Source organism: Lycium barbarum, unplaced genomic scaffold (assembly GCF_019175385.1).
Source record: "Lycium barbarum isolate Lr01 unplaced genomic scaffold, ASM1917538v2 unchr_scaffold_02, whole genome shotgun sequence".
Classification (NCBI taxonomy): domain Eukaryota; kingdom Viridiplantae; phylum Streptophyta; class Magnoliopsida; order Solanales; family Solanaceae; genus Lycium; species Lycium barbarum.
Genome location: NW_026843399.1, coordinates 854859 through 869035, shown reverse-complemented (window position 1 = coordinate 869035; position 14177 = coordinate 854859). Strand labels below are relative to the sequence as shown.

The window sequence follows — 14177 nt, the reverse complement described above, 5'->3', positions numbered from 1 at the left end:
GATGCTGCCCGAATTTCGGCAGATTCTAAAAGGGATTTCATTTGAAGGCTTAAAACAAATATGTCACGACCCGACTAGGGGCCGTGACGAGTACCCGATACTTGTACCGAGCACCCCTTAGCTATCTTATATAAACAGTGCCATATATTTTTTTTTTGAAACATAAACTGGCAAACATAGTTAATACTTTAGACAACAACATTATCATGCCAAACATCATAAATCTACTGTACCCGACTGACTGTACATATCTGTCTACGAGCCTCTAGACATAGTATACTTATACATAGAAAGGGCCGAGTACTATCGTGCCCGAATATACATATACAGAATAGTACCGCTGAGATAAAGCTCCGGAACAACTGGAGCACTGTGGGGTACTGCTGGTAAGCTCCTAAAGATCGCGTCCACCTGTCTGCTGACCTGCGTGGCATGAACGCAGCGCCCACAAGAAGGGACGTCAGTACGAATAATGTACCGAGTATGTAAGGCATGGAAAATAATACAAGCAGTAATATAGAGCATGATTAACAACATCAGGGAGTCATAGGATCGATAATGCGGCAAGAAAATAACCTGCACTTAGCGAGGCCCCTTCTCGGGCCGGCTGTCATATGGACTTGTCTTTCTCTTTTTACAACGTTTCTTTTCTGCAGACATAGGAACTAGGGTTTATATCATGTTACGTTTTATCGTGTTACGCCCTGCACTATCGTAGTGTATCGCATCCTATCATATCGTAGCTGGTCATGTCACGGGTATGATATCCTAACGCATCATGTCATAGCATAGCGTGTCATAGCATATCGCGTCATAGTATGGCTTATCGTATCATATCATAGCTTATCATGTCATAGCATAGTCTGTCCTATCATAGCATAGCTTAGTGTATCATAGCATTTCATGTCATAGCGTATCATAGCATATCATGTCATAGCGTATCATAGCATATCATGTCTGGTCATGACATGGTAGGTCATATCATAGCACCGAACAATGTCGGCTCACCCACATGGCGCCGATGTAGATATATATAAATCGGCTCTCCCATATATCCCGCGTCCGGGCACCCCGCGTCCGGGATGATAAACCAGCTGATCAGGTGGTAGTGAACATATTTCCCTCCCTTTCCCCCATATATCCTTTTCCCCCAGCCCAGGTTCATATACATAGCTTGTATACATATACATATCTTATATACATTTACTTATCTTATATACATATACGTACTTCATATACTTATATCTTTCTTATATACATATGCATGTTTCATATAATTATACATCATATAAGCACACGAGGGAGCCCAAGGAAAATCATATATCCATCGGAGTGACGTAAGGTCGGTGACCTCCGATTTAATTATGGAATGCTAATTATAGTTTTGTCTCACCTTGGAAGAACGAGTATCTTAAGGTAGGACTAACAACGGAGAATAATAGTAAAGTAGACGTAAAATAGGATCGAGGCATCATCGATGTAATTTCACAGGCTTTGAAATCCTTTAGAAAATAAAGTCGTAGCTTGGAGATATAAATAAGTTTCAAAATTTAATTTAACACTTTCATGTTTGCGTAAGATACTTAGCTTAGTCGTCTTAGTCATAGAGTCGTTCCGGTAGTACGTATCATAGGCGTTCCTTTTTTTTTTCTAACGTCATGGTCATTATTATCATCCTGGGGGCATCCTCGTTAGGGGAATCATAGTACTTACCATTTGGTAACAAGATCGGGATCAAAGGTCCCCTTCGGATTCACTTTAAGTACATCCACTAAGACTTTTAGGAAAGTCCGGGAGTAACGGGCCCACCTCGGGCCGGATGAGGTAGCGTGTACTATTTACATGTATTACATGTCATGTCATTACTTGTGGGGGTTCTAGGGTGATCGGGTCCCATTTACGCAAGTTATAGAGGTCTAGGAGGTCTTCCTATCATTTTACGCACTTTCTACTTCAATTCCATTGAATGAAAAGTTGAAAACTTTAGGTGCGGATTCCGGGGATTAGGGTTGTCCCCGAGGCTTGTACCCGACTTATTATATCTAGGACATGCCATACAAAGAAGGGTGAAGCCTTACATACCTTTTTCCGCTCCTTTAGCTACTCCAATTTCGCGTCACAAGGTCGTCAAAATCTGCAATTTGGTCAAGTTTACCAAAACTTTCATTAGTACACTTTGAGTTAGAATCTTAAGGAAGGACTTTGCTACCGAAATTTCGGCAGCATTTCCTCTGTAAATATACCATCCTCGACATTCAATTTCATCAAATTTTCATCAAACACCACTCGGGAATTCAAACCCGGCCAAACGGTTAACAAAATTCGACAATCACACTAGCGCTTCACATATTCCAATTCAGGCACATAATATCAATTTGCCACTTTCTTCAAAGCCATACAACTTCAATGAGTACAATATCAACCTTATAATATACATTCCGACAATCCCATACTAACGTCATTGTCATTCATACATACAAAGAGACATCATATTCCATTCATATAACTCCTAAACAAGTCTCTAATTGCAACAACTTCACAAAAATTATTAAGCATTCGTTAGCGACAAGGATCCACAACCCAACAATCAAGCTACTAATAACATTAATTCACTCTTTCTCTACACAACAACAACACACACACACGGTCACCACACACACTACACCACACGGCTTCAACCTCATGCACACACAACTACAATCTCTCCAAAATCATTCAACTTCCACTTTTCACATAACATTCCCAAAATAATAACCAAAAACTAATCCAATTAATTGAAGCATGGTTCCTATACCTATGTAGAGGTACACGGCCACATACTATTTCCCTCTACTTCATGAGTTTCATCCATTTTGGCATACAACAACACATATAAACCTTCATAACACACAAAACAAGATTAAAAACTCACCTTTCTTCTTCAACTCCTCAACTTGCTTAATTCTTGGAAACTTGGAGGATCTTGAATCTTTCTTGCTCCAAAGACTACTCCACCTTGTTAAGCACTCTTTGCTTGGTAGGAAATGATTTTTAGGGGAATTTTATCAATTTTTCTTGGAAAATTTATCTATGGCCGAAACCTAGCTTGGTTTTTCTCCTTCAAGTTTCTTCTTGAACTTTCTTAAGTTATGGAGGAAAATGAGGATAACCATCTTATTTATCCATGTATTTTAATTTCCCATGGGCTTTGGGCCATGAACATGGCCGGTTGGGCTCTCTTCTTTGGATTAAAATTTCAAGCCCAACTTTATTTTGGGCTAGCTCTTGAAATTAATGAAACACATTTTTTTTTTCCAACTTCCAATTTTGCCCTTCGACTTCCTTCATATTTTCACGAGTCATGTCGTGGATTCCCCTTATGCTCTTGACCTCTCTCATTATTTCCACTTCTAGACTCTTCATAAATAACTCAAATGCCAAACACAATAAAATGTAGCCTTGCTTGTCGTCTTCCCGCGATTGTCTTGAATTATCCAATTGCATAAAACGCGGGGTATAACATCCTCCCCCGCTTTAGAACATTCGTCCTCGAATGTTGAACTGGCCTCATAGCATAGTATTATACTTCGGGGAGGTCTCCTTCGCAGATGCCTCGTGTCACTTAGCATGTCCATCTTAGAAGCTTAGGTTGCCCTCTTTGCGATCTTCGCAGTTGTGCTTCTTCCTTCGTGACGTCTACTGTGTCAATTCCCTCACTAGAAATATTCCCGTATATTACCATATTAGGGATTCCTTGCCTTAGCTAATGTGGGCTCAATATCGGTCTCACCCTGTGACCTCTGTACTTTCCTCCTTTATTCCCAAAGCTTCCTGTTATCATGGCTCCCCTTTTCTTCTGTTATCTTAGTTCGTCTCGGCCTATATGACCCATGTGGGGTTTCTAACCACTTTCCACACCCCTAATTTAATCTGGGTGACTTACTTTTTCACTCGTCTCTTATTTCCACATTTACGAAATTCTCAGCATATTTCCCAGGGGGTCACCCATCATGGAATTACTCCCACCTGAGCACGCTTAACCTTGAAACTTTGATGCATTTCAGCGTTTCAGTGTTAGTATTTTTACTTCCGCTTCCCCGTACTACCTTTAGCACCTAATATGGGGTAAGTTGGGGTCTCGACAATGTTCAAACGCACTTGTAGCGCGTGTTTCCCTTTTAATGACTATTTTAGCCTTCGAGGTCACTACTATTCACTTTTTACCTGCGTGGGTGGCTATTCTCCGCTCTAATTTCCAAATTCCTAGTATGTTCGGCAATACAAAGGCAGGGTAGGATAAGATAGAATTCGAATCAATTAATGCACATATTATAGAAAATGCCGAAAAGTACCTGTGGCCGCGTCCGCGGGAGGCTCAGGGTCCTGTCGTCCTGTCAGTGCATATATACGGTGTGGAGGACCGGCTAAACTAGGTGCCCCTCCTCTACCTCGGCCGCGGCCCGTTGGGGCCTGAGAAATCTGTCCACGAGGGCGCACGGTTGACGATGAACCGATCGCTGATCCGGCTGGCTGAGTTCTGCCCCCCTCATTCCGTAGCGGACAATCTCGCATCAAATGGTCGGCCCGTCCACAAGCATAGCACGCACCTGTATCCCGGTAACACTGTCCTGAGTGTGGCCTGCCACACCGAGTACACCGTGGCGGGGGTGGCATCATTCTACTGGAATCATCTCTATACTGGTATCCCGGAGCTCTGGTGCTCTGCCCTGCCCCCGAATCCGTAGGACGGTCAAATCCCCTATCTGCAACTCGAGGAGGTGCACTGGCTACCGGCTGGTCTGAGTACCCGAATTGCCCCTGTGTCTGTCCCCCTCTATACTCACTTCTGGTCCTGGAAAACCTGCCTCTCTTTCGGGAACCCCTGTCTGGATAGCGCTCTTCTCTCCGCGGCTGATATTGCTCCTCCAGATTTTGGGCGTGGGCCTGGATACGGGTAATAGTCATCCCGTCCTGGAGTGAGGCCGTCAAGCATTCTTTAACCAAATGTGGCCCTAGCCCACTCACGAAACGGTGCACATGATCTCCCCTATCTGCTATCATAGCTGGGGCATATCTGGCCAGTGAGTTGAAACGAAGACTGTATTCCCGAACACTCATATTTCCCTGTCTAAGGTTCAGGAACATATCGGCTCGAGCCCGTCGAACCTCTGGCGGTAGGAAATGTCGTAGGAAAGCCTCAGTGAACTCCTGCCAAACCGGAGGGGGTGCATTTGCTCCCCTCGAGGATATCCAACTGCTGTACCATAGGACTGCCACATCCCGCAGCCTGTATGAAGCCAACTCTACGGACTCTGTGTCAGAAGCATGTATAATCCTCAGAGTCCGCAGCATCTCATCTATAAAGTTCTGCGGGTCCTCCTCTGGCTTTGATCCATAAAACTCTGGAGGCCTCAAAGTGATAAAGTCGCGAGCCCTTGCGCTTACCGCCCTGTCTCCCGGGTCCACATCTTGTCGCTGAGCCTGTGCGGCAACTAACTGGGTCAATAGCTGGATGGCCTCTGCCATCTGCTGGCCCGGAGCTGCTGGTGGTGGGACTGGAGCTGGAGCTCTTCCCTGCTCTGCCGGTGCAGGGGGGATAGGAGCAGTCTGAGGGGGAGCTGCATTATGAGACTCTCCTTCTTCTAGCTCCCGCTCGATCCTACTACCGGGCACCCTCTTGCCCTTCTCGGCTGCCGTAGCCTTTCTCTTCGGCGGCATTACTGAAATCATAGCATTGGATTAGGAAAAAGGAATATGGAAACCTACCAGCATAGCTCTATCGCACGATCTTAGGATACAAGGAAGGTCACATTCCCTAAATGCCCTGTAGCTTCCTGTCTATAAGTATGGCGCGCTACACACCCATAGACAAGACTCTACTGGACACGGCTCGTAGACAAACCCTAGGACCGAACTGCTCTGATACCACTTCTGTCACGACCCGACTAGGGGCCGTGACGAGTACCCGATACTTGTACCGAGCACCCCTTAGCTATCTTATATAAACAGTGCCATATATTTTTTTTTTGAAACATAAACTGGCAAACATAGTTAATACTTTAGACAACAACATTATCATGCCAAACATCATAAATCTACTTGTCACGACCCAGCCCCGTGGGCCGCGACTGGCACCCTACCTGGGTACCCAGACCAAATCGCATATTCGTTTCCAAATCCAAACTGATTTCATAGTTTTACAAAAGTTATGTCAAGTATACTTTATATCGAAAATATGTCTTAAGCGGTCATATCAAATCAAACTCAAACAAAGCGGCGGAATAGGCATCGCCGGTCAAAATACAGATATATACAGAAGGGCCATTTGGGGCCATCATATCAAACAGACCGCTTTAAGACCCGAAAGCAAAATCATACAGTATACACATAGGACCCTCACCCCACAAAGATGACTACAGGCCTCTACGAATTCAAAACATAACATATGGCGAGACAGGGCCCCGCCGTACCCAAACTGTCAAATATCCAAAATATATACAGAGTAGGGAAGTCTGTACCAAGAGTGGACTCCGAATCGAATAAGAGTACTCCGAGAAAGCAAAGAGTGGAGCCTACTGCGGAGGATCACCAAGATCTGCACCTGCGGGCATAAAACGCAGCCCCCGGAGAGAGGGGGTCAGTACGGAATATGTACTGAGTATGTAAAGCACGGAGTACAGAAATATGAATCGAAATCAAAAGCAAATCAGATGTCAAAGTCTGTATCGAAATCATATACATATATATTATGCAAGTAAAATCATGCAAACGCTTAAGAACGTGGTCGCCACTCCGACGCTGGCGCCACACACAGCATAACACCAGAAGGTTTCAAATCTCCGTACATCCCCGAACATAATCATAATCATCGGTGAGCGTATCGCATCCCGAGCCATATCACAGCATAACTCCAAACGGAACCCGGCCCTATGGCGAAGCCTTGGGAACCGTAACACAGCATACGGCCGAATTATCATATGGCGCACGAATCAAAACCGGCCCGGGAACCGGCGAACGAAGTCATAATAAGGCACGAACGGAGTCGTGAGCAAACAAATGCAAATCGTCTTTCAAAATAGTGTTTCAAAACAAGTAAATTCATAAAGCATATCGTATTACAAAATAGTCGAATACTTAGTCGACATAAAGTTTTATTTCGCAAAGCGTTTCCAAAATGGTCCATATAATTCGAAGTATAAGTTAGCGTATCGAATTGTCCCAAATCTACCCCGCAGGAAGATGTTCCAAAGCTCCGAAGTAATATTTATATCTTTGTTATCAAAGGTGGCCCGAAGGGCAAATCGGGCATTTTTGGGGTAGCGGACCCACCTCGATTCGAAATGAGGTGGCGAGCATATTTTTTTTTTGAGCATTTATATGCCAAGGGTCATACATAATCATTTCTAGGTCACCCGACCACATTTCGATAGGTTTCGGACGAATGGTGGCATACTAGCCAAATTGGAGCCTTTAGGCTTCAATAGAATTGAATGAATAGTGACTTTTCTGTGGATCGGGTTTCGAGGAGCAGAAATGCTCCGGAAGGTCTCATATTCGACTGACACACTAAGATATGCCAAATGAAGGAGTGGGAGGCTTTACATACCTCACAGACGTCGTAAGCTCCTCCAAATGTCTCGTCCCGTTTCGTCAAAAATCTGCAAATGGTCAAAGTTACCAAATGAGATTCTTAGGCTCAGAAATGCCTTTAACTCCATATTTGCCTACCGAAATTTCGGCAGCATTTCCCCTATAAATCTAACATCCCCGAGGCGTAGCTCGGCTCAAAATACACAACAACAACAGCCCACACATCAACAAACAACACAGACAACAATCAAGCCATTCTAGCTTCAAAATTCCACTTTGTTATCTAAGTTGGCAACTTCCATTCAAACTTTCAAAACTCCAATTCTACATCTACATAATTGTATTCATTTCCACATTCAAACTTATACAACCACATTCTCATTACAATTCAAACCATACACGAAATTACACCAAAATCCATTATGTTCCATAATTTTTCAAAACAATCAAAAGTTCACGACGAACATTCTAACTCACGTCGTTTCATTCCGAATTCATTAACATCATTATAAGTTCATATCTAAAGTCTCTAGCACCCTAAATATACAATGATATACATAATGATACCAAGGGTATACACTTTCCGATAATATCCAAAATCACTTTTCAACGCCAATTCCATTTATCAATTAATCTTTTACGACATAAAGGTCACAACAACACATTATACCAACTTAACCAAGATCAATTCACATCAATTTCCTCTCTATGGCTCACGGCCAATACACACTATACACACACACCCACGACTTTCTATTTATATCAAAATTACGGGATTCTCGTCTATTTCCAATCCTTAACACATTCATATCAATTCTATAACATTAGAGGGGCAAAATTCTTACCTTTTCTTGATTTTCCGACTTGTCGCAAACGTAGTTCTTGTGCCAAACAAATTGTATCACGTCGGAGAGCGTCTTGTGCTTACTATACTTACCAAAGGGACACGATTTTGTGATCAAAAGAAAAGGCTAGAAAATATTTTGTTGAGGAATATGAGGTTCGGCCGAGAGCCTCTTTTGTTAGTGGTCTTGAATTTTATTGTTTGTTCTTGATAATACTAAGAGATAGTTGATATATATCCTTATCCTTGGTCATGTGCCTAGCACATGACATTAAAGAAATGGGTTTGGGCCATTGTTGTGGCCGGCCACCCTCCATTCTTTGGGCCTCAATTTTGTGTCCTAATTCTTGGCCCAATTCACAAAAGTCCCGTTTTGTAATTCCCGAAACTAATTTCCGAAACTCCAAATTTATTCTCGGCCTTCCCCGGGGTCTTAACAATAATAATTCCATAACCAACATAGTCATATTCACTAAAATCAAATTATGTCCTTATAACACACAAGTCGTAATTATTTCACGATTTCCAATTATACGAAAACACGGGATATAACATTCTCCCCCCCTTAAGAACATTCGTCCCCGAATGTTAAGTTAACCTTATAAGGTCTTATGATCAAGGCAGGAGTGTCCCTTTTTAATAATGACATACATAGTTCATTTTATCAATCAACACAACAAACTGAAAAAGAAATTTAGATTACCTGTGGATGTCGGAAACAGGTGGGGATATTTCTTCTTCATCTCGTCCTCCGCCTCCCAAGTCATCTCCTCCCGATTATTGTTGCGCCACAGAACTTTGACGGAGGGCACTTCTTTAGTGCGTAGTCTCCGCACCTGCCGATCCAGAATAGATATAGGCTGCTCGTCATAAGATAACTGCTCGGTCACCTGAATGTCATCTACTGGGAATATCCTGGCAGGATCACCAATACATTTCCGCAACATAGACACATGAAACACCGGGTGTACGGCCTCCAAGTCGGATGGTAAGTCTAGCTCATAGGCGACCTCGCCTATCTTTCGCACGATCTGATACGGTCCAATGTACCGGGGGCTCAACTTACCCTTTTTACCGAATCTCATGACACCCTTCATGGGCGACACCTTCAGAAATACCCAGTCGCCAATCCGGAACTCTAACGGTCGACGTCGTCTGTCTGCATAAGCTTTCTGTCGACTCTGAGCAGCCAATAATCGTTCTCGAATAAGCTTTACCTTATCTACAGCCTCCTGGATCACATCTGGCCCAATCAACTTAGTCTCGCCCACGTCAAACCAGCCAATAGGAGACCTGCATCTCCTGCCGTAAAGGGCCTCGTACGGAGCCATCTGAATGCTGGAGTGATAACTGTTATTATAGGCAAACTCAATAAGCGGCAAATGATCATCCCAGCTGCCCCTGAAATCAATAACGCAGGCCCGCAACATATCTTCGAGCGTCTGAATAGTGCGCTCGGCCTGCCCGTCGGACTGAGGGTGAAAAGCTGTACTGAGACTCACCTGAGTCCCTAATCCCTCCTGAAATGACCTCCAGAAATTTGCTGTAAACTGGGTACCTCGGTCAGTAATAATAGATATCGGGACTCCGTGAAGTCTGACTATCTCTCTGATGTACAATCTGGCATAGTCCTCCGCCGAATAAGTAGTCCGAACCGGAAGGAAATGGGCTGATTTCGTTAGCCTGTCAACAACAACCCAGATAGAGTCGTACCTGCGTGGAGTGCGCGGTAGTCCAACAACGAAATCCATATTAATCATCTCCCATTTCCAGGCTGGAATTTCCATCTCCTGTAATAATCCACCGGGCTTCTGATGCTCGATCTTAACTTGCTGGCAGTTCGGGCACTGACTAACAAACTCAGCAATATCTTTCTTCATGCCGTCCCACCAATATAAACACCTGAGGTCCCGATACATCTTGGTGGAACCAGGATGAACAGAATACCGGGCATAGTGTGCTTCGCCCATAATCTGCCGCCGTAAGCCCGCAACGTCCGGTACACAGAACCTGCCGTCGTACAATAATACCCCTTCAGGCGAGATTTCAAACTGGGTCTTTGTCTTATTAAGGGCCGCATCTCTGTACTGAATCAAAATAGGATCCTCAAACTGGCGCTGCTTTACCTCCTGAATAATAGATGACTCAGCAACTGGGCGAACAGAAATCCCAGAATCTCCAGAATCTACCAAGCGGACTCCGAGGCTGGCCAGCTGATGAATATCACGAACCAGATCCCTCTTATCAGATGGAACATCAGCCAGACTGCCTACGGACTTGCGGCTAAGCGCATCAGCTACCACGTTGGCTTTCCCTGGATGGTACAGAATATCAACGTCATAATCCTTTAGTAGCTCAAGCCACCTCCGCTGCCGCAAATTTAGCTCCTTCTGCTTAAAAATATACTGGAGACTCTTGTGGTCCGTATAGATATCAACGTGGACCCCATATAAATAATGCCGCCAAATCTTCAAGGCATGAATCACCGCGGCCAACTCAAGATCATGAGTGGGATAGTTCTTCTCGTGCGGTCTGAGCTGCCGGGAAGCATAGGCTATAACTCGACCGTGCTGCATCAATACACACCCTATCCCAGTACCAGAGGCGTCACAATATACAACGTACCCGTCAGATCCCTCTGGAAGAGCCAAAACGGGTGCTGTAATCAATCTCTCCTTCAGCATCTGAAAGCTGCGCTCGCAAGCATCTGTCCACTGGAATTTTGCTGCTTTCTGGGTAAGCTTCGTCAGTGGTGCTGAAATAGAAGAGAAATCCTCCACGAACCTGCGGTAGTACCCAGCCAATCCAAGAAAACTACGCACCTCTGTCGGTGTAGTAGGCCTGGGCCAATTCTGCACAGCCTCAATCTTCTGCATGTCAACCCGAATACCATCTGCGCCGACAATATGGCCCAAGAATGCCACAGAAGTCAACCAGAACTCACACTTAGAGAATTTAGCATATAACTTCTGCTGACGGAGGATGCCAAGTACCGTCCTCAGATGATCTGAATGCTCCTCGACTGATCGCGAGTAAATCAGAATATCATCAATAAACACAATAACAAACATATCCAGGAAAGGCCGAAATACCCGGTTCATCAGATCCATAAATACTGCTGGAGCATTAGTCAGCCCGAAAGACATAACTCTGAACTCATAATGCCCGTACCGAGTCCTGAAAGCAGTCTTCGGGATATCTGACTCCCGTACTCGCACCTGGTGGTAACCAGAACGCAGATCTATCTTTGAAAAATGTCTAGCACCCTGCAGCTGGTCAAACAAGTCATCAATCCGGGGGAGGGGATATTTGTTCTTAATAGTCACCTTATTCAGCTGCCGGTAGTCGATACACATCCGCAATGACCCATCTTTCTTCCTGACAAACAATACCGGCGCCCCCCAGGGTGATGTACTGGGCCTGATAAAACCCTTATCCAGCAAATCTTTCAGCTGCTCCTTCAACTCCTTCAACTCAGCTGGTGCCATCCTGTATGGAGGAATGGATATAGGCTGTGTATCCGGCATCAACTCAATAGAAAAATCAATCTCCCGCTCAGGCGGAAGGCCAGGAAGCTCGTCCGGAAAAACATCTGGGAACTCACTGACGACCGGGACAGACTGAAGGGTAGGCACCTCCGCGGCAGTATCATGCACACGGACCAAATGATAGATATAACCCTTCTGGATCATCTTCTTAGCCTTGAGGTATGAAATAAACTTACCCCTCGGCGATGCAGTAGATCCGAACCACTCTATAACTGGTTCCCCTGGAAACTGGAAACGGACTACCTTTTTCTGGCAGTCGACATTAGCATAACAGGAAGACAACCAGTCCATACCCATAATGACGTCAAACTCAAACATGTCTAGCTCTACCAAATCAGCCTTAGTGGTACGATCATAAATGGTCACAGAACAATCCCTATAGATCTGTCTCGCTACAATAAAATCCCCAACTGGCGTAGCTACCTCGAATGGCTCTATAGGCTCAGACACTATCCCAATCTTACTAGCAACGAGCGGGGAAATATATGATAAAGTAGAGCCAGGGTCAATCAATGCATATACAGATCTGGAGAAAACCAGTAATGTACCTGTGACGACGTTTGGCGAAGCCTCCTGATCCTGGCGGCTGGCCAAAGCATATATGCGGTTTGAGGGACCGCTAGAACCTGAAGCGCCTCCGCGGCCTCGACCGCGTCCTGCCGGTGCTGGAATACCCCGCCCTCCAGGGCGTGCAACAGATGGTACAGAGGAAGAACCGGCGGCTGACCCTGTCTGCTGAGCCGCATTACCCGAACCACTGGCCAATGGGCAGTCTCTCATAAAGTGGCCCTGACCACCACACGAAAAGCAAGCTCCAGTCGCTCGGTAACACTCCCCGGGATGAGACTTTCCGCAATGAGGACAACGGGGCCTGGGTGGTCTGGCCTGGCTGGGACCCCTGGGTACCTGTGAACCTGCCACTCTGGAGCTCTGACCGGCCCCAGACGGTCCTGTACTATCGAATCTTCGGCTACCTGACTGAGTACCCCGGCCGGAAGGAGGAAAATATCTGTCAGATTGCTGCTGCTGCTGAGGCTGTCCGCCTCGAGAATCCCCTGAATAACCCGCGGATCTAGCCCTCTTGGGCGGCCTCCTGTCTCGATCTCTGCCAGCAGGATCAGACCTGCGACGGTCCTCCATACCCATCGCATAGGCCTGAAGCCGGGAAATGTCCATGTCTGCCTGCAATGACACTGCCATACAACTATCGACCAAATACCGGTCCAATCCCATAACGTATCTGTGCATCCGATCGGACATATCTGCTACCACGGCCGGTGCATATCGGGCCAGAGAATCAAACTCAAGGTTATACTCGCGAACACTCCGACCCCTCTGCTGCAGACGTAAGAATCGATCAGCCCGTGCCCGCCGTAACTCTGGTGGCAAAAAGTGGCGGGTGAATGCTGTCACAAACTGATCCCAAGTGGCTGGAGGGGCACCCTCTCCCCTAGACAACTCCCAAGTCTCGTACCAGTGGGTAGCCACATCTCGAAGCCGGTGCGAAGCCAGCTCAACCGACTCGGTCTCTGAAGCCCTGACCAAGTCCAGTGAGCGTCGCATCCCCCGAATGAAGTCGTGGGGGTCCTCGTCGGGCTTAGACCCGAAGAACTCTGGAGGGCCACATAGCAAAAACTCTCGAACTCTCAGGCTGTCCCGCCTGTCATCATCATCGTCGTCCCTCCGCCCGCGCCTGCGAGCCTGTCCTGCTACCAGTGTAGTCAACAGCTGTACAGCCTCTCTCAGGGTCCGATCCTCCGCCCCTGGCTGAGGAGCTGGAGTCTCAGGTGCGGGTATACGGACCTCTGGAGCTGCTGAAGGTCCTGCTCCAGGCCGTACTAGTGGGGGTGTAGCAGACCCCTCAGACTGTGGCACATCCTCAGGCAAATCATATACACGAGCCCGGGTAGCTCGCTGTGCCTGGCTAGTCTCCCCAATCCTCGCCTTGCCCTTCTGGGCTGCCGTTGCCTTCTTGGGAGGCATCACTGCAAACACGAAGGCGAGTCAGATCAAAATCATCCTAATAGCTCAGCTCTATCGCACGATCTAAGATTACAAAGAAAGTAACATCCTAAATGCCCTGTAGCTTCCCGTTTATAGATGTGGTGCACAACACATCGATAAACAAGACTCTACGAGACACGGCCTGTAGACATTCCGAGGACAAACCGCTCTGATACCACTTTTGTCACGACCCAGCCCCGTGGGCCGCGACT

The 14177-nt window shown here is 46.0% G+C and overlaps 1 protein-coding gene across 1 annotated transcript; it reads right to left on the bottom strand.

The window, feature by feature from the left end:
- Positions 1-246: 246 nt before the first annotated feature.
- On the bottom strand, positions 247-5697 carry LOC132625478 (uncharacterized). Its single transcript, XM_060340136.1, has 2 exons — positions 4332-5697; positions 247-423 (listed from the first exon to the last, which is right to left on the bottom strand). The coding sequence occupies exons 1-2, from the start codon at positions 5695-5697 to the stop codon at positions 395-397; spliced, it is 1395 nt and encodes a 464-aa protein (XP_060196119.1). The 3' UTR covers positions 247-394.
- Between the last annotated feature and the right edge of the window lie 8480 nt (positions 5698-14177).